This window comes from Syngnathus scovelli, chromosome 10 (genome assembly GCF_024217435.2).
Source record: "Syngnathus scovelli strain Florida chromosome 10, RoL_Ssco_1.2, whole genome shotgun sequence".
Taxonomy (NCBI): Eukaryota; Metazoa; Chordata; class Actinopteri; order Syngnathiformes; family Syngnathidae; genus Syngnathus; species Syngnathus scovelli.
In genome coordinates this window covers 544,220-568,385 of record NC_090856.1, presented here as the reverse complement: position 1 = coordinate 568,385, position 24,166 = coordinate 544,220, and the positions used below count along the sequence as shown (strand labels likewise).

Sequence of the window (24,166 nt, the reverse complement as noted above, 5' to 3'; positions counted from 1 at the left end):
GTTGCGGTCTGCTTGTACGAGATACGAATGTGTACAGCTGCCACTCCCGAGCCTGCCTCCATTTTCACTTTCTCTGGATTTGGCTGATCTAAGCGCCCACCTCCTGTCTGCTGACCGCTTCTATTTCCTGTGGGCCTGTCGTCTCCGGAGCCTGCTCTGTGTCACTGTTTCAAGCTAATCAAATCTCTCGTACACAAATGACCATTAAAAGCAATGAGTTTCTTCTTTCCTGGTGGATTGGCTCAGGCCAATTTAGCCTGTTTAAATACAGAACGTTTGATGACTGCCTGAGGGCTTTTTATATCCGTGTTGAATTAAACTAGCGAGCTCAGAGGCGCCCGTTCTTTTAATGATTCCGTTGGTAACTGTTCAAAATAGCCTCTAAATAACAACGGCGATGACATTTAATGACACGCTGTTGTCAGTAGGAGCTAATACACGGACATCGGGTTTTTTTTTTGCCTCTCAGCCAGCTGCTGTGCTCACTCTCTGAATCGGTGTTTTCAGAACGTGGCATGCATCCAGCAGCTCTCATACGCCGCCGACACACTTCACATTACGAAACACACACTGTCATTTTGTCCGGCGCACACATTGCAAATACTTTTCTTTACATGACATCAGTAGGTAGGTACAGACAGATGAGATTATATCCTGCAGCAAAGATATTTATTTGAAACTTCTCATTGAATATAATCATTCATAAATCACACGTAAGATGAATTAGGCACATGGAGGGCTTGAAATGAATCTTTACCTCTAAAATAAATGAATGACTTGTATTGCCCTGTCATTTAATTGGACACACTGCATGCCTTTTGAAAGCTCCCCTAGATGAAAAGCCTTTCATGCTAAGCTTTTGTGAGCAGAGCATTCAATTAAAAGTCAACTTTTACAATCGTCACAAGTGCTCCTTTCCTATCTCGCTTTTTAACATTTCACTGTTTTGTTCATTCTACTAGATGTCCACTTCTTTTGCTGTCTTTGTCTTCAGTAAACGGGGATTGTTGTGTGCTCACTGTGCATAATTGCAATAGGGCTCTGACTCTTCCACCAATTACCATCAGCATTTTTCAGCTCCCAAATTGGCTAATTAAGCCTTAAGGACAGTGAGCTGCACTTCCACCATTAAGCACCCAGAGAAGTCAGGAATGCCGATGCTTTTCTTTCCTGGGACATACAGGGAGGAGCAGCTGCTTAATGAATGGTCGTCATGGCAACAGCCACTTGCCGTGACATTCAACGCAAACCGCTGTCGAAAATTCCGTTCATTTTCATAACAGAAGCAACAATAGTGCTCCAGATGACTAATTCTTGAGGATGTACAATTGTCTTATTTTACGTTTCAGCATGTAGCGGTCAATTTGATTGATTACCTTACACAACAAGTCCTGTAGAGTACATGTCATCTTATTTCAGTTTAACCAATAAGATTTGAATTATATTTGACTAATTGCAGCCCAGTTTGCACCCTCTATTACCCAATATTGCATGAAAAAATACGTATGTGGCCAAAAATGCAGACTTGGCTTGAATGAAGCTATTTCCATTTTTGGTAATAATTTGAATCTTTTCTCAAATGTGTCTGTTTTTCTTGATTTTCTGTAGGCTGCGCCGCCAAAGCGTTGTCGATGACTGAGATCTCTGCATCCCATGATGGACAAAAAAAATGGTGAGAGTCACAAGTGATTTTTATGGGAATGGATATGTATGATTTTTCTACATCTAGTTGAGCACATCATGAAATCCTGCGAGATATTTCTTTTCATTTTCTGTTGTGGCCAGAGGCAGCTAAAGATTTCGATTTTAACTTTTTATTTCCAGTTTGAGCTTTATTTAGCTAGTGATCATGTTGGAGGAAAGCTTTGACTAATTGTCTGTGCTATTCCCCCCCCCCCCCCAGCCAATGGCTTTCAGACAACGGCCAGTGAAGGCGGTGTTCAGAGAAAGCAACTCCCCTACTCTGTGGAAACTCCTTATGGCTTCCACCTGGATTTGGATTTTCTCAAATATGTGGATGACATTGAAAAAGGCAATACCATCAAAAGAGTCCACATCCAACGCCGGATCAAGGGTCCTCCTAAATTCAGTACACTGCCCAGAAATTTCAGTCTCCCAGGCCATGGGATCCGTCCAGCCCCTAAGGAAAGCCCATGGTCCGGGACATCTACCTTGGGCCCAAAACCTAAATTACGGCTAACAGAGGTTCCGCAGATCTCTGATCTGAAAGCAAACGAAGGGGGAACTTTAAGCCGAGCGACAACCAACCAGGCAGCCAATGTTATTTCAGCTCGACTTCGAGATGAAGGACTTCTGGGGTCTCCGAGTACGGAAGACAAAATGAAGGGCACTCAAATGCGTCCCAATTTGCTTCGAGCGTCAAGCATGCCCGTCACGTTGCAACAACGGAAAGGTTCTGACTCAAGTAGTCCAGACCGTGTTGTGGGAACGCCAGAGAACGGTTCGACTGAAAATGTTTTTCGAGCATCACCAGATATAGCAGAGAGAAGAAGCGCTCCCCAAGAACGAGTGGGAATTCACCAGCAGATTACGGTGGCTTTGAAGCGGGTCAGAGAGCTTGAAGAACAGGTCAAAACCATCCCTGAACTAAAAGCTCAGATCTGCTCTCTAAGGTTGGAGAGGGAGCAGCTGCTACGTCAGCTTCAAGCCCAGCAAAAGGCCCAGGCTTCAACATTAGCATCTAAAAGGGCCCCATGTGATGAGGCCCAACCACAAGCAAGCAGACAAGGCTTTAATTTGTCCCTGACGCCACAACCTCATCCGAATATAACAAGAAAGGAAACGAAACAGGGGAGCTCAGAGGCAAGCATGCTTGAAAAGGAGACGTTGGTGAAGAACGGGGCTCAACAAGAATCCATTATTCAGTCGGACCGCCCCGAAATATGCCACCAACACAAAGAGACCGTAGGTAGTCCACTTGAACACGCAGGGCAGGACGAAGGCAATCCAACCCAAGGAGATCATTTAGGGAACTCCAGTAGTGTACAGCAAAAGCTCGTATTACTCGAGGCTAAACTTCTTAAGGCTAGTCAGGAACTGGAGAGAACTAACCATATGTTGAAAGAACAAATAGTGGAGAACCAAGTGAAAAATGAGAAAATACTGCAGCTTAGTGAGGGAATCAGAGGAGAGGCGTCTCCAACGGAACCGCACAGCAGACCGAGAAGAGAAAGTATAGACGCAGGGACGGAGACTGACAGAGTAGACTATGCCAACCAGGAAACAGAGACAGAGTCACCCGGTACAGTCGATCAAGGAACTGATACTGAAAGAATCTGTATTGAATTGTCCGTTCCCATACCAAGATCTGGATTGATTGATAAAGAAACGGAGACTACCGTCGTGGACACTCAGGACAAAGTGACAGAAGTTGCGTCAGAATTATTGGAGAGTAGCCCAACGTTGCCCGTAGTCAACAGCCTGGAACAGGCTACCGTCACTGAAATAGCCAGCAAAAAGAATCCGATGACTGAGACAACCATGGCTACGTTAGAGGAAGACACGGACTATCCACAGAGGTCAAGGGCCAGCAGCGTTGATAGGGGGACAGAGACAGAGAGGGTGGACACAGTGGACAGGTTGACAGAGACAGATGTAGCGCAGATGAATGATCAGCAGACTGAGACAGAAGTGGAAAGACCTCAGAATAACAATCCAGTCAGAAATGCTCAAACAGACACCGACAGAGACGTTGAAATTACAGGCAATAAGTGGAACATTAGGGTCAGTGAAAGTGAGGAAGGCAAAACAACAAATGAAAGAATCCAGCCAGAGCACACAGGCATTGAAGCTGTTACAGATAGTCCTGATGGGATTAAGGAAAAAAGTGAGGCTTCACATGCTGTTAACCAAACCCAAGAAAGTAGAAGATCACAAGTTGCAACAACAGGAGAACTAGCAGAAGCTGTCACAGAAGTAAAGCTCGTGCAAAATAACTCGGAAACTAAAGCAATATTACTTTCAGGCGGTGTTGAAACACACACTTTAGGGACTACTGCCACTGTTGTAGAGCGAGCCTCTGTGAAGACAGGAGTTCCAGTAAGACCTCAGAGAGGTCGTAGGCCATCCGCAGATCAGTCACAACCGCCTCCTCAACCTCAAGCTACTCCTGTGTGTCCCCGTAGGGGATCGGATGAAATTCAAGGTCATCCTTCAAAGGCCTCTGCAGAACTCAAACACCAATCCCCATCTCAGGCTCAGTCTGTGGACAACACTACAGACTTAGCATGTGAAAAGGAATCCCAATGGCAACCTCAAAGCGACGTTCAAAGCCTATCATCAGGCACCAAGGAAGTCCAAACGCGACCTAAATCTATCCAAGCTCCATCTAAAACGACAAGTCGCCGGGATTCAAAGGAGCTGAAAGCAGCCACGAGAGGATCGCAGCCTTTAAGACGCGGATCCGGCGACGGCCGCACACGCCGCTCATCGGGTGACGTCCAAACTCAGTCTGGAAGATTGTCCGATGAGAGTCAACCGCCTAAGAAAGAACCTGAATCACAAACGTTACGCAGAGGCTCCAGTGAAACAGTTCAGCACCGCACTTCCGGTGAAGCCACGGCGGCCTCACGTCGTGAGACCGACGTAGCCCAGCAGGCACGCAGAGGCTCCAGCGAATCACCCACTTCGCCTGCGGCTTTGGGTCAAGTGGTAACCCGGATAACGGGGCTTCTGGGCGAGCAGTGGGCTCAGTTGGGGAGCAGCTCCGGAGCGCAACCGTCCGTCAGCCAGCAGCAGCAGCAGCAGCAGCAGCAGCAGCAGCAGCAGCAGCAGCAGCAGAGTGCCAGCGCGCAAAAAGCCACGGCCGAGACGGGAAAGGGCGCCTCGGCCAAGCCTGCGGGAAAAGCTGCTGGGAAGCCTGCTCCCTCCAAGATGAGCTCCATTCAAAGTCAGTTGGTCAGTTCCCTGAGTGTTCTTTCTGCCTTTTACTCACCAAGCCAAAAAAGTGCTGGCAACAAACAGCAAGATCAAGGTAAGCCCAATGTCATATCACGTGAGCTATGACCAATGGATCATATACTGTGTACAATCCGCCGGTCCCTTTCGAGATTTATACCAAACAAGGCGTGTGTTTTTGATGAAACAATGAAATGGATTGATTAAACTGCAGACATCAAAGCGGTGTCTGCCGTTGCTCCCTTGATGTCTCAAAAGTTGCTTTATGGCCTGCGAGCTGAAGTTATCACTCGAGTTCATTTGAAGTTCAGTGAAGAGACACAACGTGTCCATGCATGTGTGTGTTGGGGGTCAGATACACCGTGCATGAGCTGCATGGATGGATGGATGGATGGATGGATGGATGGATGGATGGACGGACGGACGGACGGACGGACGGACGGACGGACGGACGGACGGACGGACAAAAGAAATCTACTTTGAACCCTGTAATTACTTTCCCCTCTCTGATGTTGTACCCTTCTCCCCAGGTCTCAAATCTATTATGAAGAAAAACGGGGACGCTGACAAGAAAGGGGATAAGGGAACCAAGAAAAACCTGAAGTTTGTCGGAGTGAATGGAGGGTAAAATCACTTTCATCAGTGTCCAATATGTCTGTGGCTGATAGCCTCATTTAGGTTGCACTCGTGCGCGTACGTACGTACGTACGTATGTCTTTGTCTGATTGATGGCATCATAGCCTTTCTCCGTCCAGATGTTTGCATAATTGCACAGAATATCCAAATGAATAGATGAAATTCATTGAACAAGAATGAATGAGTTGTGCTCTCCCACCCCCACCTCGCTCTCTCTCTCTCTCTCTCTCTCTCTTGCGCGCTATGTTCGTGGATACACATTTGTGAGCAGGTAAACATACCATAAATAGAGCTTTATTTACCTGCCTCGCTCGCTGCAAAGGATGCTTTGGTTGTGTGAGCCAACGTTGTATTAAACAAGCATCTTTTCATTTCACAGGAATGACCTTTGCTGTGTATCTAACCTGGGCCTGCACTGGCAACGTTAATTGCTTTCATATTAGCATTGGCGGCTTTGCTTTTGCTGTGATGTATATTTGTTCAAAGGCTGTACACATGCTTAAATTTAGCTTAGACACATCCTGCAAAGCCCATGGCGGACAAAATGTTATCTGTTAAGATTTGGTGGTGGAGGCTGGCAAAAAAAAAAAAAAGCCAAAAGCACTAGATATCCAAGTCAAAACATTCTATTTCAAGAGGGGGAAAAAATGGAGGCTGTTGGAGCTCAGAGCACTCAGTGGGAAGACTCAGCCCAAATAATGATGAGCAGTCAAAGAGCGAGCTGACACTAAATAACTAACGGAAGCAAGAGCTGATTGCGAGAGACGTGACATAGATGACAAGAGAGAAGGCGCTCGAGAGTGACACCAAGGAAAAAGCTCATTCAAATCATTAGAAACTTGACAAGAATCGGTCGTGCATGAAAGCTATTAAAAGTGGATTTTAAAGGCTTTCCAGCATGTTTTGGAAAACAATCACGGTTGTGCCGTTTCTTGCCTGCCAGGTACGAGAGCACGTCCAGCGACGAGTCCAGCGGCGAGGAGAAGGGCAAAATGGATGTTGAGGGGGGGAGCTTAGAGGCAGAGGAGGAGAAAGAAAAGGAGCCGACTTCAGCAGAAAAGCCTGAGGAGGGAGCAGATGCGCAGAGCAAAGATGCTGAAGAAGGTGCAGTGGCCCCGGCACACAAAGACAGTGCAAAAGACCTGCTGGATCCCCACACCAGCCAGGAGCTCCTGGGGGAAGAGGCTGAGGGGTGAGATACATCTATCATCTATCTATCTATCTATCTATCTATCATTCACGTCAATGTGGCAAAACACAAGTCATCTTTTGTTTCTATTTCACACTCCTTTGAAGAATGATAGTCAAGTTTAGCACTTGATTGTCTACCATGAAAACTTTCTCCCGGTCTTTCATTTCAGAGAAAAAGTTGACAAGAGCTTTATAGACGCTTGCCTTTATGTAAAGGATCGCATGGAGGAGGTCACATCTCCAGATAAAGAAATGGTAAGAAATCACCTTTGCCAACCATTTAACTGGTCTTCAACAGGTTTTCTTGTCCCAAAGACATGTTGATTTCATGTCTCCCTAACCCTAGCTTCAAACCCTAGTTTGAAACCCCAAGCCTACTTTGAAACCCCAGTTTGCAACATTGTAAATGAACCTTTTCTCAAATAAAGCTCGCTCGCTCGCTCGCTCGCTTTCTTCCTCTCCCAAAGAGCCATTTGGAATAGAAATGCATGCCACGTCTTGGAGTTTTTCTTCTTCTTTCTGCTAGGGACAAAACACCTTGTCATGCCCTGTCCCTAATTACATTTTTGTCGATGTAATTCAATTATAGATATATATTTAAAGACAAAGCCTCTGGCTCTTTGAAAGGAATAATGTAGAGTAATATGATTCACTCCTCAGGTGCTCAGTAGAAACGGAACATGATAAAGCTGTTTTGTAATGGCCATCTCCTTTCCTATTTCTCTCCTCTCAGCGTCAGGTTTTAGTGGTCCTCTACCAGGAGTGGTTCAAAGTTTCCAGTCAGAAAAGCTCGCAGGCCGACACGGTGCGATTCTACCTGCGCCAAGTGGGCTTGACCACACCGACTCTCCTGCCATATGTTGTTAACCTGACGGACGGCAACGGGAATATGGCTCTCCACTACAGTGTGTCGCATTCAAACTTCCCCGTGGTCAAACTGCTGCTTGATACGGGTGGGTGAGCCGCAAACGGACGCTCCCAGTTGAAGGCCACGCAGCAGTTGATTTTCAACGCGTTTCTCTCCAGGACTCTGTGAAACCGATAACGTGAACAAGGCCGGCTACACTCCGGTGATGCTGGCCGCGCTCACAGCTGCCGAGAGTCCCGACGATTTAGAAGCGGCGCAACAGCTCCTCGGACTGGGGGATGTTAACGCCCGCTCCAGACAGGTGAGGAATTTCCTTCTCCATGACTTGTTCTTCTGTCCTCTTTCTTCAGCTTTCATTTGAACGTCTAGATGGGTCAGACGGCCCTGATGCTGGCCGTGAGCCACGGCCGCCTTGCCATGGTGAAGCTCCTGCTGAGTTGTGGCGCAGATGTAAACGCTCAGGATTGTGAGGGCTCCACAGCCTTGATGTGTGCCAGTGAGCACGGCCACACTCACATTGCCCGCCTGCTGCTGGAGACGGGTCGCTGTGACACCAGCCTCACAGATAAGGTACCGCAGCAGTGACTTTATCACCTGCGCAAATATAACATCATGTGTCAGATCATATGAAAGGCAGGCAGTCCATCTTATTTTGGCCTGCTGAGAGAGCATCAAATGACTGTTGAGATCAACGGAGCAGAGCTGTAATCCTTATGATATACTCTGTTATTGTCAAGGATTTACGCACTAATCATTCAACTGTCCTGTGCAGAATAGTCAGAATAGGACAATTTACTGGTGTACATTGTAGGCTCGTTTGAAGCAAAGCAATTGCAAAAATAAAAACGCTCTAATTAGATGTAATGAAATACAAGTATTAACAAGTGGTGTAAAATAAAACAATCCGATGCACAGGTAAACATAATATACAACTTATTGTGGTGTAAAATAAAACAATCCGATGCACAGGTAAACATAATATACAACTTATTGTGGTGTTCATTTCCGTGTGCATAATTAAGTGTATTTCATTATTAAGTAAATTCAGCAAATGTTTAAATGTTGTTAATTTGACATGCATTGAAATGTTTTGTTAATGAATTGGTTTGAAATGGTCCTGTCCCCTAGACTAATGCAAGTCAAACCTATGACGACTCTTAAGTCATCTCTTGCACAAATGAGAATGCTCAAGCAGAACAATAGTGCCACCGTGAGGAGTAGATTGTTTACTACATGTACTCGGAAAATAACGCCTACATTTTGTGCTTGCCCCAGAATGGACAGACTGCAAAAGAGGTGGCAGAGGGAGCTTCCCACACAGATGTTGTTGATCTAATCAAGGCCCATGGCCAGCCTGAAGACAAAGCTGGGAAATGATGCCAGCACTCGCTCTCTCTCTCTGCAAATGTGCTGTTTACCTTCAAGCTCTCTGTGGCTGCACACAAGCAAAGTTTGGAGACACTCAAGTATGCCCAAACTTTGTTCCACATCGCAGCCAACACTTTGCCTGGGGTTGCCATTGATATGCTGCATCAACCACCCAGTGGACACCACGAGAATCGCCTTGATTGATTCAACAGGTCACGTGACAGTGAGAGGAATTTTCAATCAGATAACTGCTGCCTCTTTATAATACTCTTCAGAATTCAAGCATAATACTAAGCACAGAATCTACCTTTTGAATAAATATATACAGTATGTAAGATATTCACCATGATATTCAACATTTCTTTTTTTTCTCCCCATTAACATATTTTTGAAAGGTAGACATCACAATATTTCATCAGATTACAAATATATTCAAACACAGAGTCTGTATTTTCTACTATGTTCCTATTTTTATTTTTGTAGATATTGTTTTGTAAATACTCAGATCAACGTCCAGGCCTTTAGGTGAATTATTCAAACAAATTTAAAATAACAATAATAATATCATTGTTTCCCATCACCCAGCTGATATTTTACATGTATTCAGTGTCTTATTTTATAATAATAATAATAATAATAATGAAATGTGATTTGCGTGTGTATGTGTGTGCGCGTGAATTTTACAAGAAACACTGATGTTTCAATCTACGACAGTGTCGATAAAAAAATACAAAATAAAGTTAAACAGTACAAAATGTATTTTATAACTATTATTGCTGCTGTCGGCCTGAAAAGTTGCACCTCTAAAAGAGTCACTGTTCAGGAGAATGGCATATTTGCTCAACCAATAATGTTGCATTACACAGAGAGCAAGCCATCGTAAAAATAACAGCCACTTGTGTGGAATGGCCAACAGTATAGATTTTTAAACAATATGTCAAATTGACCAAATTGTGACGGCTGAGATATAGCGCTCATATTTAAAAAGTACTAACTTATTGACTTTTTTGTTTTTTGTGCAGAAATGCCATTTGTTTTGTTGGCTGTCAACAGCGCAAATATTAGTCATTCTTTTTCTTAGGCTATCCAATATAGTGAATGTATGACTGGCTTATGCATTCCTAAACATGAATAATAACAATAATAAACACATGTAGCAATGATAACTAACTCCCAGTATCCACGGCAGAGATGAACTTTAATAATTGTGTTTGATCTGCAAAACTTGAGACTGTATATACAGTATATGGAAATGAGCACATGGTTTAACTCGTAAGGAATGTTAAAGACTCTATAAAATTATGACTGAAAGTGAAGTTGAGTCATGTCATAGTATGTGACTGTAATGTAGAGGTGAGGCTTTGCCAGTATTCCTTCAATTTCTCCAAGCAGGAGTCCGATAAGACATTACCACCCTAATTTGATCATTTAACAAAGGTTTGACCTTGGTCAAAATAAATCAACAAGAGTGTTTTCTTACTAATGAATCCGTTTTTAACACCAACATTTCACCACACGTCAACAACAAAATAGTTCTCTCATGGTGACTCCAAACATTCAGTGCTTTGTACAAGCTAATATGTATTCATATTTGTGCTTACGTCTATGAAAACCCATTTGTAGGCTTCTAAAGAGTTAGGTATTGGAGGACATCAAATATGTTAATACTATCAAAGATATACTGTGAATAACTAAAGTCGGCAACGCAAATGATTTTCACGGGTGGCAATCGCACAATAATTTGAAGCTGATGTGACACATACACATACGTATTGTCTCATTTGTGATTTTGTGTATCAGTGCACAAATGATATGACTTTGGTGCCTCTCATCTTTCAAAATATGCTTACATTTGTGTTGTGAAAAGACTTTGTATCTGATCTTCTGTGCCATTCATGGTCTCTATGAAAATGTTCAATACATGTTTAATCCGGTGCGACATGCTACACGTACTACACGACAAAGGTTTCGCTGCCAAAGACTTCTAATTCGCAGGAGTTAAATATGTATTTTATTTCTTCTTGTAATGCCAGCCAAACACATGTATATAAAGTATTGTGAAAACTATATAACCTCTATCGTCAAACAATATGCTCAACGGATAATATGAAATATTTATTTGAAATAATATATATTTTTACCATATAGTAAAGTATGTACGTATGCATGGACAATTTATTTCAGTGATTGACCTTTGACATTGAGCAGTGGCTAATGATCTTTGGAGTGAGTGGTGGCTGGTGTAGTATTGGTGACTCTTTCATGTGCCCTTCCATGTTACCAATGACACGTTACATCTATTAAAAGTATATTGAACAGAGGATGCTGGAAAGCATTGAACATAATAAGCTATATCTTTATGTATTATCTCAATGAGCTGATATGTTGGAAAGCAGAAAACTATTTCACAATAAACTTTAAAATACTGCCCTTTTTTGGTCCCATTTCATTTATAACAGAATACGATATTATCCATGATCATAATGGTTTTACTACTAAGAATAATCACATGACTGGAGAAGTAGCCACAGGGTGGTGCAAACTCTTCAATAGCTGCTTTATATAGTTTGTCTGGGTATTTGCGCTACCCTGTGGCAACGGAGTTTTTGTGGATTTGAATAGTACCAAACATTTTAAGATTCAATCACAGGCTCAGCAAGCACTTAAATCAGAGAGGCACAAGCACTAAATAAATAAATAAATAAATAATATATATGTATATATTTATTTTGTGCTTGCGCCTCTCTGACTTAAGTGTATATGTGTGTATATATATGTGTGTATATATATAAAAACACACACACACGTATATATAGACACATATATATATACACACACACATATATATATACACACACACACACACATATATATATATATATATATATATATATATATATATATATATATATATATATATATATATATATATATATATATATATATGATGAGGAATTAAAAATGGTTGGAAAAGAAACAGCAGTAGGTAGAGAACAATTTTTACGAATTTAATATATCAATATATACTGTAGAGATATTTATGAACAGATTGATTTCATAGAAACATGAGTGAGACCATTTTGGCATACAGAACAGACAGTCAATGTAAGCAGAAGAAATTGCTAAGGTTTAATCTTCAACAGATATCGCCGGCCGCACCAGTTAATCTCATCTGTCCTCCTCCAGACACGGAACACAGAAAGACAGAGGGTCAAAGTATACAGGAGCACAAAACAAGGCACCAATAAATTAAAAATGAGAACCCCTTTTCAAATGTACACCCACACAACAACAAAATCTATTCAACAGAATTAAATACAGTATGAACATAAACTCTGCAGTCCTGTTAAAAAGCAAAACAAATGGAACAGACAACAGAACAAAAAAATAAAGTCAAATAAAACACTTTGGCAGATTATTCATTTTAGTTACAATCAAGTAGTAAAGAAATCCAGTGTTCTTGTGTACAAATAAATTCATATACTATTCTACACTCGTCCACCCCACAGAGGTTTATGTACATCTTTCCTGCTTTCTTTTTCGAGATACATTTAAAACACTATCAAAAAGTTGTATGAAAACTATTTACAAGTCACAATTCAAAACCATTGGACTGTATGTCTGGACGAGCTCTCTTCCCCCCTCCCCTCCCCTCCCCTATCTTTTTTTACACAGTGCAGAAGGCTTCTTGAAAAGTTTTTGTGCAACAAACAGCATAAAAAATGTCCACTGAATGTCTGTGGAATGAATGGAGGACCCCCTCCCCTGCCCTCCCCTCCCTTTTTCTGTAGACAATGTCAGAAAAAGATTTTCCAAAACAGCTGGAAGAGTCAGATGAATCAATACGGATATTAGCAATTCCCCCAATAATGTCAAACCCAATTATGGGATTCTTATTTTCCATAGCAGTAGAATTGTACTTCCAGTATTGCTAAACAGAAATGTCATTCCTTGAACTGGCAATAGTTTGAGATCAACTGTTCAAAAATGGGCAATTCGACCATTTACAGGCTGAAATGATTCATTTTGAGTTGAAAGAAAAAAAAAAGGAACATAATATGAGATACATAATAGTTGCTTAGGTAGAGTTACAAAAGCTGAGTCGAGATCATTTTGTGGTCCAAAATGCAGGAGAAGGCGGGGCGGCTTCTCTTGGAGTGTCTTCTTGTTGTCTTTTTGGGAGGACTTTTGCGTTTTGTCTTTTCCCTTCTTATTGTGCGTCTACCTTGATGGCAGTGATAGCCCTTGCAAAGAAAAGATGTTGATGCCAGCATGAAGATGGGATGGCAAGAGAGATTGGAGGAGACTATCAAGGTGGAACAGGAGCGTCACAAGCACTAAAAACTACATATGGGGGGGGGAAAAGTTAAAACCTCATAGCTGGTGTTACTCTTTAGCGTTACGGAATGCATGCACTGAAGATGTGGAGACAAAAAAAGCCGTTTGAAAGCATTCTTGCACCCTGGGTAAGCAGAACTCATCTCTGTTTATGGAGAGATTTGGAAGACCCTGTTTAAAGCAATGACTTTTTGGGACAGGACAAGCAACTGGTGGCTTTAGGACAGGCAGGCAGGCAGGCAGGCGTGGATTGAACGTTAGCAAATGGATTCCTTGACTACTTAGCTTGATTCTGGGCTTCATAAAAAAACAAATCTTCATTTCAATAGATGTCCTTGTTCATTCCCATTTGAAATTGTGTGACCCCATGGTATCAGAATTTCTCATTATTTCTCCAAAATTGTCTCGCGCTGTCATTGACCCCTACGCTGGAAAGGACCAAAAGAAGCAGCAGAGGCAAGCAAACAACATCCTGACTGAGAAGAAACAAAGTTGATTGTAAGCGGTGTGCATACTACCTCAGATGCCAACACAGAGGATTACCCATAATGCTCTTTTCTGCCTCGCTGCTTTTTGCCTTGAGGCTCAACCTTCTGGTGACTTAAATCCTCATGTTCACATTTAAAAAAAAAAATAAAATAAGAAAAACTAATTTCTTCCTCTTCTAAATGATCCCCAACCTCACCATGAGTACTCCTAGACGTACTATATTTGCTATATCAATAACGTATGTGACTGGAAAAGATTTAGATACCCTTCCGATCAAAATAAATATCAGCCATGCAAGTGGAAGAACTGTCCAAAGTGCCAAATGGCGTACATCTTTTGAATTGAGCGCAAGCATATCATTCGTTTGCTCTGGCACCGACGACAGCTCAATGAGGTTAGTTTGACTCAAATCAACAAGCAGCATGGAAATGTTCATTAGGGCAGCACCTAGAGGTGGCGAGAGACAGAGAGAGAGAAGCAATGGGCGGAGCAGAAGCGCTCTACAATTAAATAGCGGAGCTACTGGTGGGAGTATCGCAACTACAGTTAGAGCACCATATGAGAAAGTGGCAATTTACTGCTCCTTAAAGGAGAGGCAAAGGGAGGAGTGTCTCCTCTGCGCCGAGCCGAGCCGAGCCGGGCCGGGCCGGGCCTCATTGTGGAGGGAGGAAGGGAGCGAGGGAGGGAGCGAGGGAGGGAGGGATTGAAGGAAGAGGCTGCATCCCTCCTTCAGGGATAGCCATCGTCCTCCAGACTCAGTGCCACTCGCTGCAAACAGCACATGAAAAATGTTACCAATGTAGAAAAGAAAACAAACCAAACAAAACAAAAAAAACGGCTTCAGCTATCTGTCGATAATTTCCACTTCCCCTTCCTACGCTTGACCTCAATGTCTTCCCTGTTTTGAGGAAGGCAGGCCGCATACATGCATGCCTTTGGCTGCAAATGTTTGGCCCGCCGCAAAAAGGCAGCCTGATCTTTCTCTGGCTCTCTCTCTCTCTCTCTCTCTCTCTCACAAGAGAATCGGCCAATATCTGGCGAGAAAACAAAAAGTTTAACCTCTGTACCACTTCCTCGCCCAAGACTATTTTTAGCACATTAGTAAAGAAAAGATATTCATGGTGCTTGTAGATTCCAAATTGTTTGCCTCTTTCCTTGCTGGAGTGACACAAAGGAATCAGTGTTGCCATGGCAACTGATCAAAGCGCTTGGGTCCCATCGCATTGCATCGCATCGCATCGCATCCCATCCCATCCCCCACCTAGCCAGCGATGATCCTTTTTGGCTGCCCTTCACTGCATGCTCTGCTACTCTGACAACCACATATGACACGGAAAGAATGTTCTTACAGCGACTTGGGTCGCCACCTTTTTGCACCTCACAGCTGCTCTTGAATTGTGTCCTGGAGCCACAACACTGCACCGATGCTATCCTATTGCTGGCAGAAAATACCAGTTTTGGGTGGCTCTTGTTTCTGATTTGTGCTGCCAATTCAATGGAAGCAGTAACAGATAAAGTTGACATGAAACTACTGCGGTTATGAAATCCGAGGCCGTCCGTCCTGTCAGCTTTCGTGTGGCGTGTGAAACTTATCTTAGCCAATGAATTACAAGTTGGCAGCGCTGGTTGCGGTTTGCTGGCGTAAAATGACATGAAGCCTTTTTACATTAAGCGAAAAAGGTGATATGTCAGTGCATGTTTGTTTTTTGTTTTTTTTTACACATAATAAGATGACGTCTTTCTGAAGAAACACAAAGAAATAGTAAAATCATCACAAAGTACAATGACTGGGATGCGGTGTGATGGGAAAGGATTGCTAAAATATGTCACATGGAGTAGGGCTTGCTTCAAGTGTTTGCCGTTTTCGGTGACTACTGCAAAAACACGATGCGTGCGTGCGTGCGTGCGTTGATTTGTGCGCCTGCCAACTAGTAGGCGCGTGTGAGTGACTCCTACGCACGGCTCCTTTGAACCATTCCTCCTTTCATTTGGCGCTGGAGAGCATGGGCGCCCCCGAGTACCAGTGAGAGTTGCTGTCGCTGACGCCGCTCCCGAGAGGAAGCGCTACGAACGGCTGACTGTGGCCGCCACTCACTGCTGGGTAGACGTGTCCCACCGACTCGCTGTGACGGCCGATATGGATTTCGTCGTCGTCGTCCTCCGTGGTCTTGCGGTACACGGGATTATCGAAGTTCATGCTCTTGGTGTTCTTGCGCCGCCAGTTGCGCCACACCAGGTAGGCGCCGGTGCAAAGGAGCCCGATGACCACTGTGGCAAGGATAGGGACTGCATGTGTTTAACACACACACACGCACACGCACACACAACAACACACGGCGGGAGCGTTAACACAGCCCAGGGGACACCGAGCGAGCGAGCGAGCGAGCGAGCGAGCGGCACTCCAAGCACTTCCACATCAACACACCTCTTGTACTGAGGGCTCATTCTTTTCATTAAGCTGAGAAGACATCCCTTTGAAATAGTCTTACTACTACACTCAATAAGCGTGACAACACATTTCTGAATAACGATTGATCTTTTCAATCATATACCCAAGAAATAGATTGTCGAGAAGGCCGCGTGGCCTAATCGTTTGCAAAAGGAGAACTCAAGGCCACACTGCCTAGAAACAAAAAACGGCTACGTGGAAATGAAAACAATGAGGCCTCATTTTACATAGCAGTCATAACCTTGGGCGAAATTTTCAATCAGAAACACAGAACGCACATGCGCCATTTGCAACAACGCATGAATGCGTACGTGCGTACGCTCAAATAAATAGTCATAAAGATGTGTCCAATGGGCAGGTTCAAAAGGTCAACATACACACAAGCCTGTTCAATGATGGAAATACTGTAGGCCTTGTGGTGGGTGGACATGCCCTTGAGAGCCCTCCACATCCCAATTTGTTCCTCTACAAAACGTCCGCTTTTGTCTGATGCAGAATATCTGCGTCTAATTACAGCGCAGAATTACTGATTATAATAGTCGAGCTGATTCCCCTGGAGAAAGTGTGGCCGGCCGGGCGCTGTTCATTAGCGACGTTAGTCACTCGTCTCGTTAGTGACGAGAAGCCCGGATTCCGGCCGGCCCGTGTAGACCTGTGACAATAATGAATGTTTCAAATCTGCCAAAAAAGCAGAAGGAGCAGATTTACTGCCTCGATGAATAGCAGGAGGCTAGAAGGAGCAATGGATGAGCTGGGCTTAACAATTTGGAGGCTCGTATCGCAATTGTAGACAGGGCAAAAGAGCAAATAGCCTGCCGTCAAGTCAATTGTTAACCTAAGATGTCAATAAGAAAGTACGTCCAATATTTGTTTTAGAATTGCACATTTTTTGTTGTTTTCCCAATCCATTCTAACTCAGCCTTTCAGTTGTTGTTTTTTTACTTCCATATCTGCTTGTGCCAAATTTGGGTTCCACTGTGTCATGGCAGTTGGATAGATAGCCGTGGGAGCACGCTGTATGCTCAAAGTGGGAACTTAATGCAGCTGCTCCAATGTGATGGCAAAACACGAAGAAGACAATTCCCCACTTGCGGGAGGGAATCCTCTTAATGTGCACATTACAAAGGCCAGCGCTGACTAATGAGCTTACTAGCTCATAATGGCTTCCTCGAGCAATGGATGGGGCCAGGGGGCTCTAGTAGCAAAGAATTGGAGAAAATTAACAATCCATTGGGTATCAGCCATAGATGTTGGCTGTTTCAACCAACCAATTAAGGGGCATATTCTCTTGTTCAGTCGATTCCGAACGCACTTTCCAGGTGCAGAGATTTCCTGTCTTGACTTGAAACACATAACTGGTGAAATAATGCGCAGGCAGTGAAGAGGTGGGACCCATTCAAGTCTAAGGAGGCCTGCAAGTCGTGGATTGTGGACATGCAAATTCCATAGAGATCCACGTGGAATATATTTCACAGTGGAAATGTCAAAGTGACTTGCATATGGATCCAAATGTTTGCTTCCGATTCTCCCCAGTCATGTGCGCGGCTCATTTAACGAGCTATTTGGAAGTAAGAAAAAAGTAGCTTAACGTGAGGACTGCGCTCATGGACGAATGTAGATTTCCATTGGTCGAAAATGCAAAAAGCTTCATTTTATAAAGATGCGTAACTGTCACAATGGGGGAATCTGCGCAGGCCCAAAGGTTTTCCGTACTTAAGTACCTGAAAGAATGTCAATTAAATCAGGCGGGTGGTAGAAAAAGACTCAATAAGTCAAACTCACGTATGCCAACACACAGCACACACGCACATGGTACACAAAAATCACAGAGGTAATAAAAGCCAGGAGGGAAAAGCAGGCAAGCAAAAAGCCAAAACAACACAGCTAGACAGTCAAAGGAACTCACCGATAGGAATGACTATCCCCAAGACGGCTACTGTGATGTTGTTGCCTATGAGGTAGTGATCACCCCCCGCAGCTGAGATGACGCACACACACACACACACACACACACAGACAGAGCGAAAGAGAGAGAGAGAGAGAGAGGGAGAGAGAAACACAACAGTCCAATGTTATTTCCAAAATCAAATACCTTGCTCAAAGGGAAAGAAAAGTTTGCTGCAGCAAGGAAGCATCATGTTTAAAACATACCAAACGGTAAAAGGCTATCCATCTACGTATATTTACCCTCAATTTGGATGATTGGATATTTTGCACCCCTCTAATACAAATATGTCATCTATGGCCAGCTGCAGTTTGAAAATGCATTTAAAGGAATCTCCATTTGTGATGCAAATAAAAGCGTATCCTAATGAACATGTATCTCTTAGACACATTTAGTGTAGAAAGGGAGCAAACACATTTTTTGGGAGTGCATTTGAACTGTACATGACATCTGCTTTCTTTTACTTCCCTACAGAAGAAAACGCCAGTCGCTGCTAAGGACATGTAACAGCTGACATGGAATTAAAAAATGATCATACTGGGCCTGTGGGTATGGAGACATGTTTTGTTCCTGCCCTACGTTTGACTGTCTGCTGGAGCGTGCGGTGAGGATGTGACACCCTCTGAGACAGGAGAAATGACTTTTTTGCTTTGTGGGGGGAAAAAAACAGCAACAACAAAAAACAACGTTCTCTGTCATTCCCCGTCACCCTCAAACAACTTTGCACGTTTGCCGTATTTGTTCTTAGTCATCACTTTCCAACATCGCGAGGCTCATAAACAGTACTGAACTGCTATGCTTTCTTTTATGCACTCCTTTTTCCTCTTACTGTGGCTTACATGCATTTTTATTGTCTTCCCAACGTTATATTTCAACCCTTCTATTTTGCCCTCCAATTTATATCCTCAGCCTAAAATTGCTGGCAGCACTGAGAAGCACTGAGAAGACCCAGGGACATTTAAACAAAATAAAAAAGAATCCCTTACCCACAAGTATGGAGTGACTAGCAATTTGAAATTTGACAAATTTGAACATAGACGCTTTTGGCCCAATGCCAGTGAAAAGTCAATCTTGCCGTGAACACAAAGGTGTAACTTTCAATTTAGAATGCCATGAACACAAAGGTGTAACTGTCAATTTGGAAGACTGAGAAAGTAAAAAAAAACAGTGAGCACTAAGTGCCAGGAAATGTGTGGTTTTTTTTTTTTTTGTATGATATTTCCTTAGCAGTGCTTTATCATTTTTGTTTTGGATTGTCATCTAGCCTTTTTCTTCTTCCAAGCATGATTAAAGCTTAGTGCCATGTCAAGCATTGTTCTAGCACTTGTATAGTGCTATCATTGTTTGACTAGGAAAAAAAACTATAGAGCAGTATATTTTTCCTAGGAGTCGTGGTAAAATGTGTGACGTGTATTTGAAGCAGTTTTAGAGGGCTGGAGGGGAGGGAGGGAGGATGGGGACAGGGAGAGACAGACAAAAGAGCTGAGGTGAATGGAGGAGGGAGCAGTCGGGACCCTCGTTTGGTACTTCTGACAGTGCTGTTACGTACATGCTTCTCATAAGGGACACCCTGCAAGCACACCGAGTGCTAGAAAGAAAGTGTGCACATTTCTCCAGACAGACAGAACCAAAGAGAAAGAATTTCTAGACAGAAAATGGAAGGCTTCTTTTTTGGGAGGCAGTCGAGCTGCCAGCTGTGATGAGGCCAGGGAAGAGTCACAGTGGCCAAAGTGGCTGGCTGCAGAGCATCTCACACTAACACAACACACAATCACCTAAGGTGCTTTGCATCGATCCTGCTTACGTACCTCGGTGTGACAGGTTGGCGTTGCTCTCTTTATGAATGCTGCTGGGAGCCACGGGGCCCGGTAGGGCTGTGGGAGTGGATGTCCATGGCTGGCTGCTGCTGCTGCTGCTGCTGCTGAAACTGCCCGGCGTACCGGAGGAAGCAGGTGTTCCGAGCTGCTCGGTGGAGGTTCCCCTGGGATTTAGGGGGAGTTTGCTGGTTGCCAGAGTCCCGGTTGTGGTCACGAGTGCGGTAGATGCAGCAGTCGGAGCGGGTGTGGCCGCTGCTGTTGTCGTGACAACAGGTGTGCTTTTGGGTGTTGTGGTCGTTGGAGTGCTGGTAGTAGGAACTGCTGTTGTGGTTGTTCTTGCGCGCACTGTAGAAAAATCAACCAACTTTCGTTAACTGGAGTTTCCGTGTTCCACCCAAAAACGTTTTGTGATATCACTTCTGGACTTACTGACCTGTGACACAGCGCCTCATATCTGGTCCCAGTTCCATTCCATCAGGACAGGCACAGGTATATTTGGGGGAGTGCTCTGTAATCTGGGGGGCCTTTAAACAAAGGTACTCACAGCCACCGTTGGGAAGACTGCCTATGTTGCAGGTGTCTGGAGCTGCACGCAATACCTTTGTGTCAGGTCAAATCAAATCCAATAGCAATCACATTCCAGTTCATTATTTTGATATACTAGGTTGTATTTGAAAATGTGTGAATCCCAGTGTTTCGTGAAGGGCGACGAGGCGACAAAAAGCCAGTAAAGCAGAGCCGCGCCGCAATGTCAAAGTATGAGGGAAGAAGGAAACGCTATTAAAAATGAAAGAGCCTACGAGGCCTACTTTTCAGGTTAGGTGCGTACAAGCAACTTTAAGGCATCCGTGGAATCAGCAGCAGCAACAACTTAGCGAGAGCATGGAGAGCACGCATGCAGCAAAAAGAACTTTGCATGTCTGAGACTCCTTTAGTTGCCACATTCTGTCTTGTATGACTTCTCCATTTGAAAAGGCACCATTTGACGGTTTCCTTTTATACCTCCACGCTAACGAAACACTAGTTGGCCGCAATCTTGAAAATGCATTAAAAAGTCCCTTGCTCTCAATTAGGCTGACAGCTGGAACTCAATGAGCCAGCCCGTTTGCTTGGAGTTGAGAGTGGGCTCTTCAAACTTTTTACACTCAAATACTGAAATATTCACAATCCCTAACCCAAGACTCAAATATGAAATGTTATGGAAGAGACAGCGGAAATAGGTCAGCTTGTGGTCGTTGCGGCCTCTTACGTGTTGTTTTAGCGAGTGCTACATGGAGGAGAAGTCGGATGAAGGAAGCAACAGCAGTCACGCAACAAGGGCGGGCGGGCAGGAGGGAGGTTGGGAGGGAGGGAGCTTTGCACACACCTTCTCGGAAGAGCAGTACAGCAATGGGACATTTATTTAGGAGGCACACTTGGGATGGGCAATGTGAAGCAAAACGGACGTTGGTCAATTATTTCATTTCTTAAAATGATTTCAAATGGTATTGCCACATACGTACAGATGGATGAAAAGCAACTGTATTCATGATGAAATGTGAAGGCAACCGACAAGGAATAAAAGGGAGGGAGGGAGGGAGGGAGGGAGGGAGTTATTGGTTTGACTTGAAAATTCTGCATCATCACAGCAAATCACTAACTCATTTTCAACATAATTGGTATTTCTCGGGCTTTTGCTGGCATTTTGAAGAAAACATGTTTAATTGCCGTGATATGTCTCTGAGCTGAAATTTGCGACTTGTCATGAGACAAAGCAATTAATTCCCTACTGACAAGGGTGCTTTGGGCTTTGATTAAGGGCAGGAAATGAGGCATGAAAAGATTGGATGAACTCAAATTGTCGTGGTACTGCACAAACACAAGTGAATGTTTGTCACTCAAACAAGGCATCTTGGAAGACAGGAGAGCACCAATCTGCTCATGTGCAACAGCTCATTTGCTTCCACTGACCAAAGTCAAGATGGACACATCGGCATTATTAGAGTATTTATCTTATTTGTATGTACATACTACCTGCTGTGCAAAGACAGGCAAGACATTTTCTAAGCTTGTATTTTTGTGTGGCCTACCTTTTGGCTGCCTTTGCTCATGGAACACCACCAGATCCAGCGGATTGTTCAGATGCTCCGCTACTTTTGCCACATCGTTCCCCGTCAGGCGGTTGGCGCTATATATTGCTTCATCCTCCAAGTCGGTCCAATATATGCGGTCCTAGACAGAAGAATGACCAAAGTGAATGCGACAATTATCTATCTCCCCAATGGGGTAGCATGAGAATGATTTTTCAAATGGTCCTCAAAAAAGCACAACTACCTTCCATATAAAATCATATTACTACGAGGCTCTCCCTTGATGCTTAACATTATTTTTTATGTCACAAATCAAACATAACAGGCAGATAATGTTAAAGGCTGAGAGATAGTCAAATAACTGACTGTTGAGTACTGTCAAAAAAAATCTAAAGGTTAGTGTCGCTTCTTAGCAGCCTGTTGAACTTCTATTTGCTTTGTGCCATAATATGATATTTTTGTCATGGTTCGAGTATCAGAGTATGTGTTATGTTCCTGCGTCTCTTTGTTGTGGACATTGGTGAACTTGCAGTAACCTTTACGAGCTGCATCCCCTTTTCAGATAACCTTTACTTCCATGACAGTAGTGCTGACACAAAGGTAGAAATAGCAGCCATGCTCGCATTTATTCATTCAATGGTTTCGTCTCGGAGGACAACGATGTGTGCCCGACAGCTGAATGTTTTCCTTTTTTTCATTTATCAGTACCAGTAATGGCGTGGCTAGAATGCTACAGAAGTCAATCTAAGACTGCGGATGAAAGCATCTGAGCAGATCAAATGAAACGCTTCGTGTGTTGAACGGCAGGCAGGTCAAGCGTTTTACACATGAACAAGCACAGACTCGACTGGCATCTTATCACTTCAGCTTTGTTTGTACTTGCTGCGGGGAAAAGATTTCATCTGAATGGATGCTAACGTTCCAACCAACCTTGATGATTCTTCCCCAAAGCAACCTTCTGAACAAAGCTGGCCATCTGTCTGCAAGCTTACAGCCTGCTCTTATTTCGACATGAGATATATATATGAAATGTTGGGACTGACCAGTACATTCAAATTATTCATTGACTGCAATAAATAAATCCAATTAAAAAAAAACACCTGTTCACTATCATCTACTCGCCTGAACTACACAGTTCTGTATTTTTATTTGTTTTATACTTTGTAATCTCAGTTTTATTGTTGGATTATTGTTCTTGAGAGCCTTGAAAGATGCTTACAGATCAAATGTTTTATTGATAGCCCTCTGAGCCGCATCATCTCCTTAGAGCACCACGGCTGGACGCCCGCCCGCTGAATGTCAACAAAGCCAATGCAATGAAAAGATCTGGCCGACATATACTGTATGGGAAGTTCACAATCGGAGCAAAGCCGTGACCCAAGCAAAGCAAAGCAAAACGTATTTACATATGGCATATTCATTATAAAAATGTGCGGAATGGGACTTTCAAAATCATTCATTTGTGGCCTTCAGTGCCTTCATTTCTCCCTCTTGTCAGTGTTTATTTCTATTTATTTATTCCTCCCAGGTTGTCCTTTCAATTTTTTTGCCTATAGTGCTTTTGAGTCAACCCCTCCCCCCCACTAGACGGCAAGTAGTAATTCAGTGACATTGAAGATGACACAGGAAATAGGACGTTCCGCCTTGCTAGCATCTCGATTTCCTCAGGGCTTGGTGTGGTGCCAGGAGGTGGACACAGCCTGCAAAGGTTAATCACATTGTGCCCACGCGTGTTTGTGGAGGAATGAGGCATGTTAAACAACAAGCATCTTATCCTTTGGAAATAGAAGAGAGGAAATAAACATACAGTACTGATTTGAAGTTTGAAGATGCTTGTCTCACGAGGAATTAACACGTTGGGTGATGTTATCACCCTCTGTTATTGCAGCTATTCCAGCTTCCACAGCAACTCAGAATATGATAAGATGGCGCCAAAATGGATCTTTGCAGTGAATAAATTGAACATCGCATGCAAAATGTTCTGGTTTTCTTCACTTTCAAAACACCGAGTCTTTCGGTGCTTTGCTTTATTGGAAGGGGAACTGCTTACTGTGGGATCTTTAATTCGGTTTATATGTT

General features: G+C 43.6%; 2 protein-coding genes across 9 annotated transcripts in view; one reads left to right on the top strand and one right to left on the bottom strand.

Annotated features, from left to right (window-relative positions):
• The window catches only part of kank4 (KN motif and ankyrin repeat domains 4), a 44,528-nt gene extending 33,118 nt beyond the window's left edge, over nucleotides 1-11,410 (top strand). For all 3 annotated transcript variants that reach the window (XM_049727027.2, XM_049727026.2, XM_068652266.1), the window contains exons 2-10: nucleotides 1,609-1,672; nucleotides 1,904-4,993; nucleotides 5,448-5,541; nucleotides 6,497-6,745; nucleotides 6,915-6,999; nucleotides 7,478-7,697; nucleotides 7,771-7,913; nucleotides 7,982-8,182; nucleotides 8,888-11,410. In XM_049727027.2, the coding sequence (XP_049582984.1) occupies nucleotides 1,654-1,672; nucleotides 1,904-4,993; nucleotides 5,448-5,541; nucleotides 6,497-6,745; nucleotides 6,915-6,999; nucleotides 7,478-7,697; nucleotides 7,771-7,913; nucleotides 7,982-8,182; nucleotides 8,888-8,989 (4,203 nt within the window). In that variant the 5' untranslated portion in view covers nucleotides 1,609-1,653 and the 3' untranslated portion in view covers nucleotides 8,990-11,410. The remainder of the gene's footprint in view (nucleotides 1-1,608; nucleotides 1,673-1,903; nucleotides 4,994-5,447; nucleotides 5,542-6,496; nucleotides 6,746-6,914; nucleotides 7,000-7,477; nucleotides 7,698-7,770; nucleotides 7,914-7,981; nucleotides 8,183-8,887) is intronic.
• Nucleotides 11,411-11,967: 557 nt separating this feature from the next.
• Nucleotides 11,968-24,166, bottom strand: part of lrp8 (low density lipoprotein receptor-related protein 8, apolipoprotein e receptor) — a 56,905-nt gene continuing 44,706 nt past the window's right edge. Inside the window, exons 14-19 of one of the 6 annotated variants that reach the window (XM_049727038.2) lie at nucleotides 22,088-22,229; nucleotides 20,452-20,604; nucleotides 20,010-20,363; nucleotides 18,163-18,234; nucleotides 15,903-16,075; nucleotides 11,968-14,575 (exon numbers count right to left, since the gene is read on the bottom strand). In XM_049727038.2, the coding sequence (XP_049582995.1) occupies nucleotides 14,537-14,575; nucleotides 15,903-16,075; nucleotides 18,163-18,234; nucleotides 20,010-20,363; nucleotides 20,452-20,604; nucleotides 22,088-22,229 (933 nt within the window). In that variant the 3' untranslated portion in view covers nucleotides 11,968-14,536. Of the gene's footprint in view, nucleotides 16,094-18,162; nucleotides 18,235-20,009; nucleotides 20,364-20,451; nucleotides 20,605-22,087; nucleotides 22,230-24,166 lie in introns of all 6 variants that reach the window. The other 5 variants (XM_049727030.2, XM_049727028.2, XM_049727029.2 and 2 more) reach the window with 5 other exon arrangements.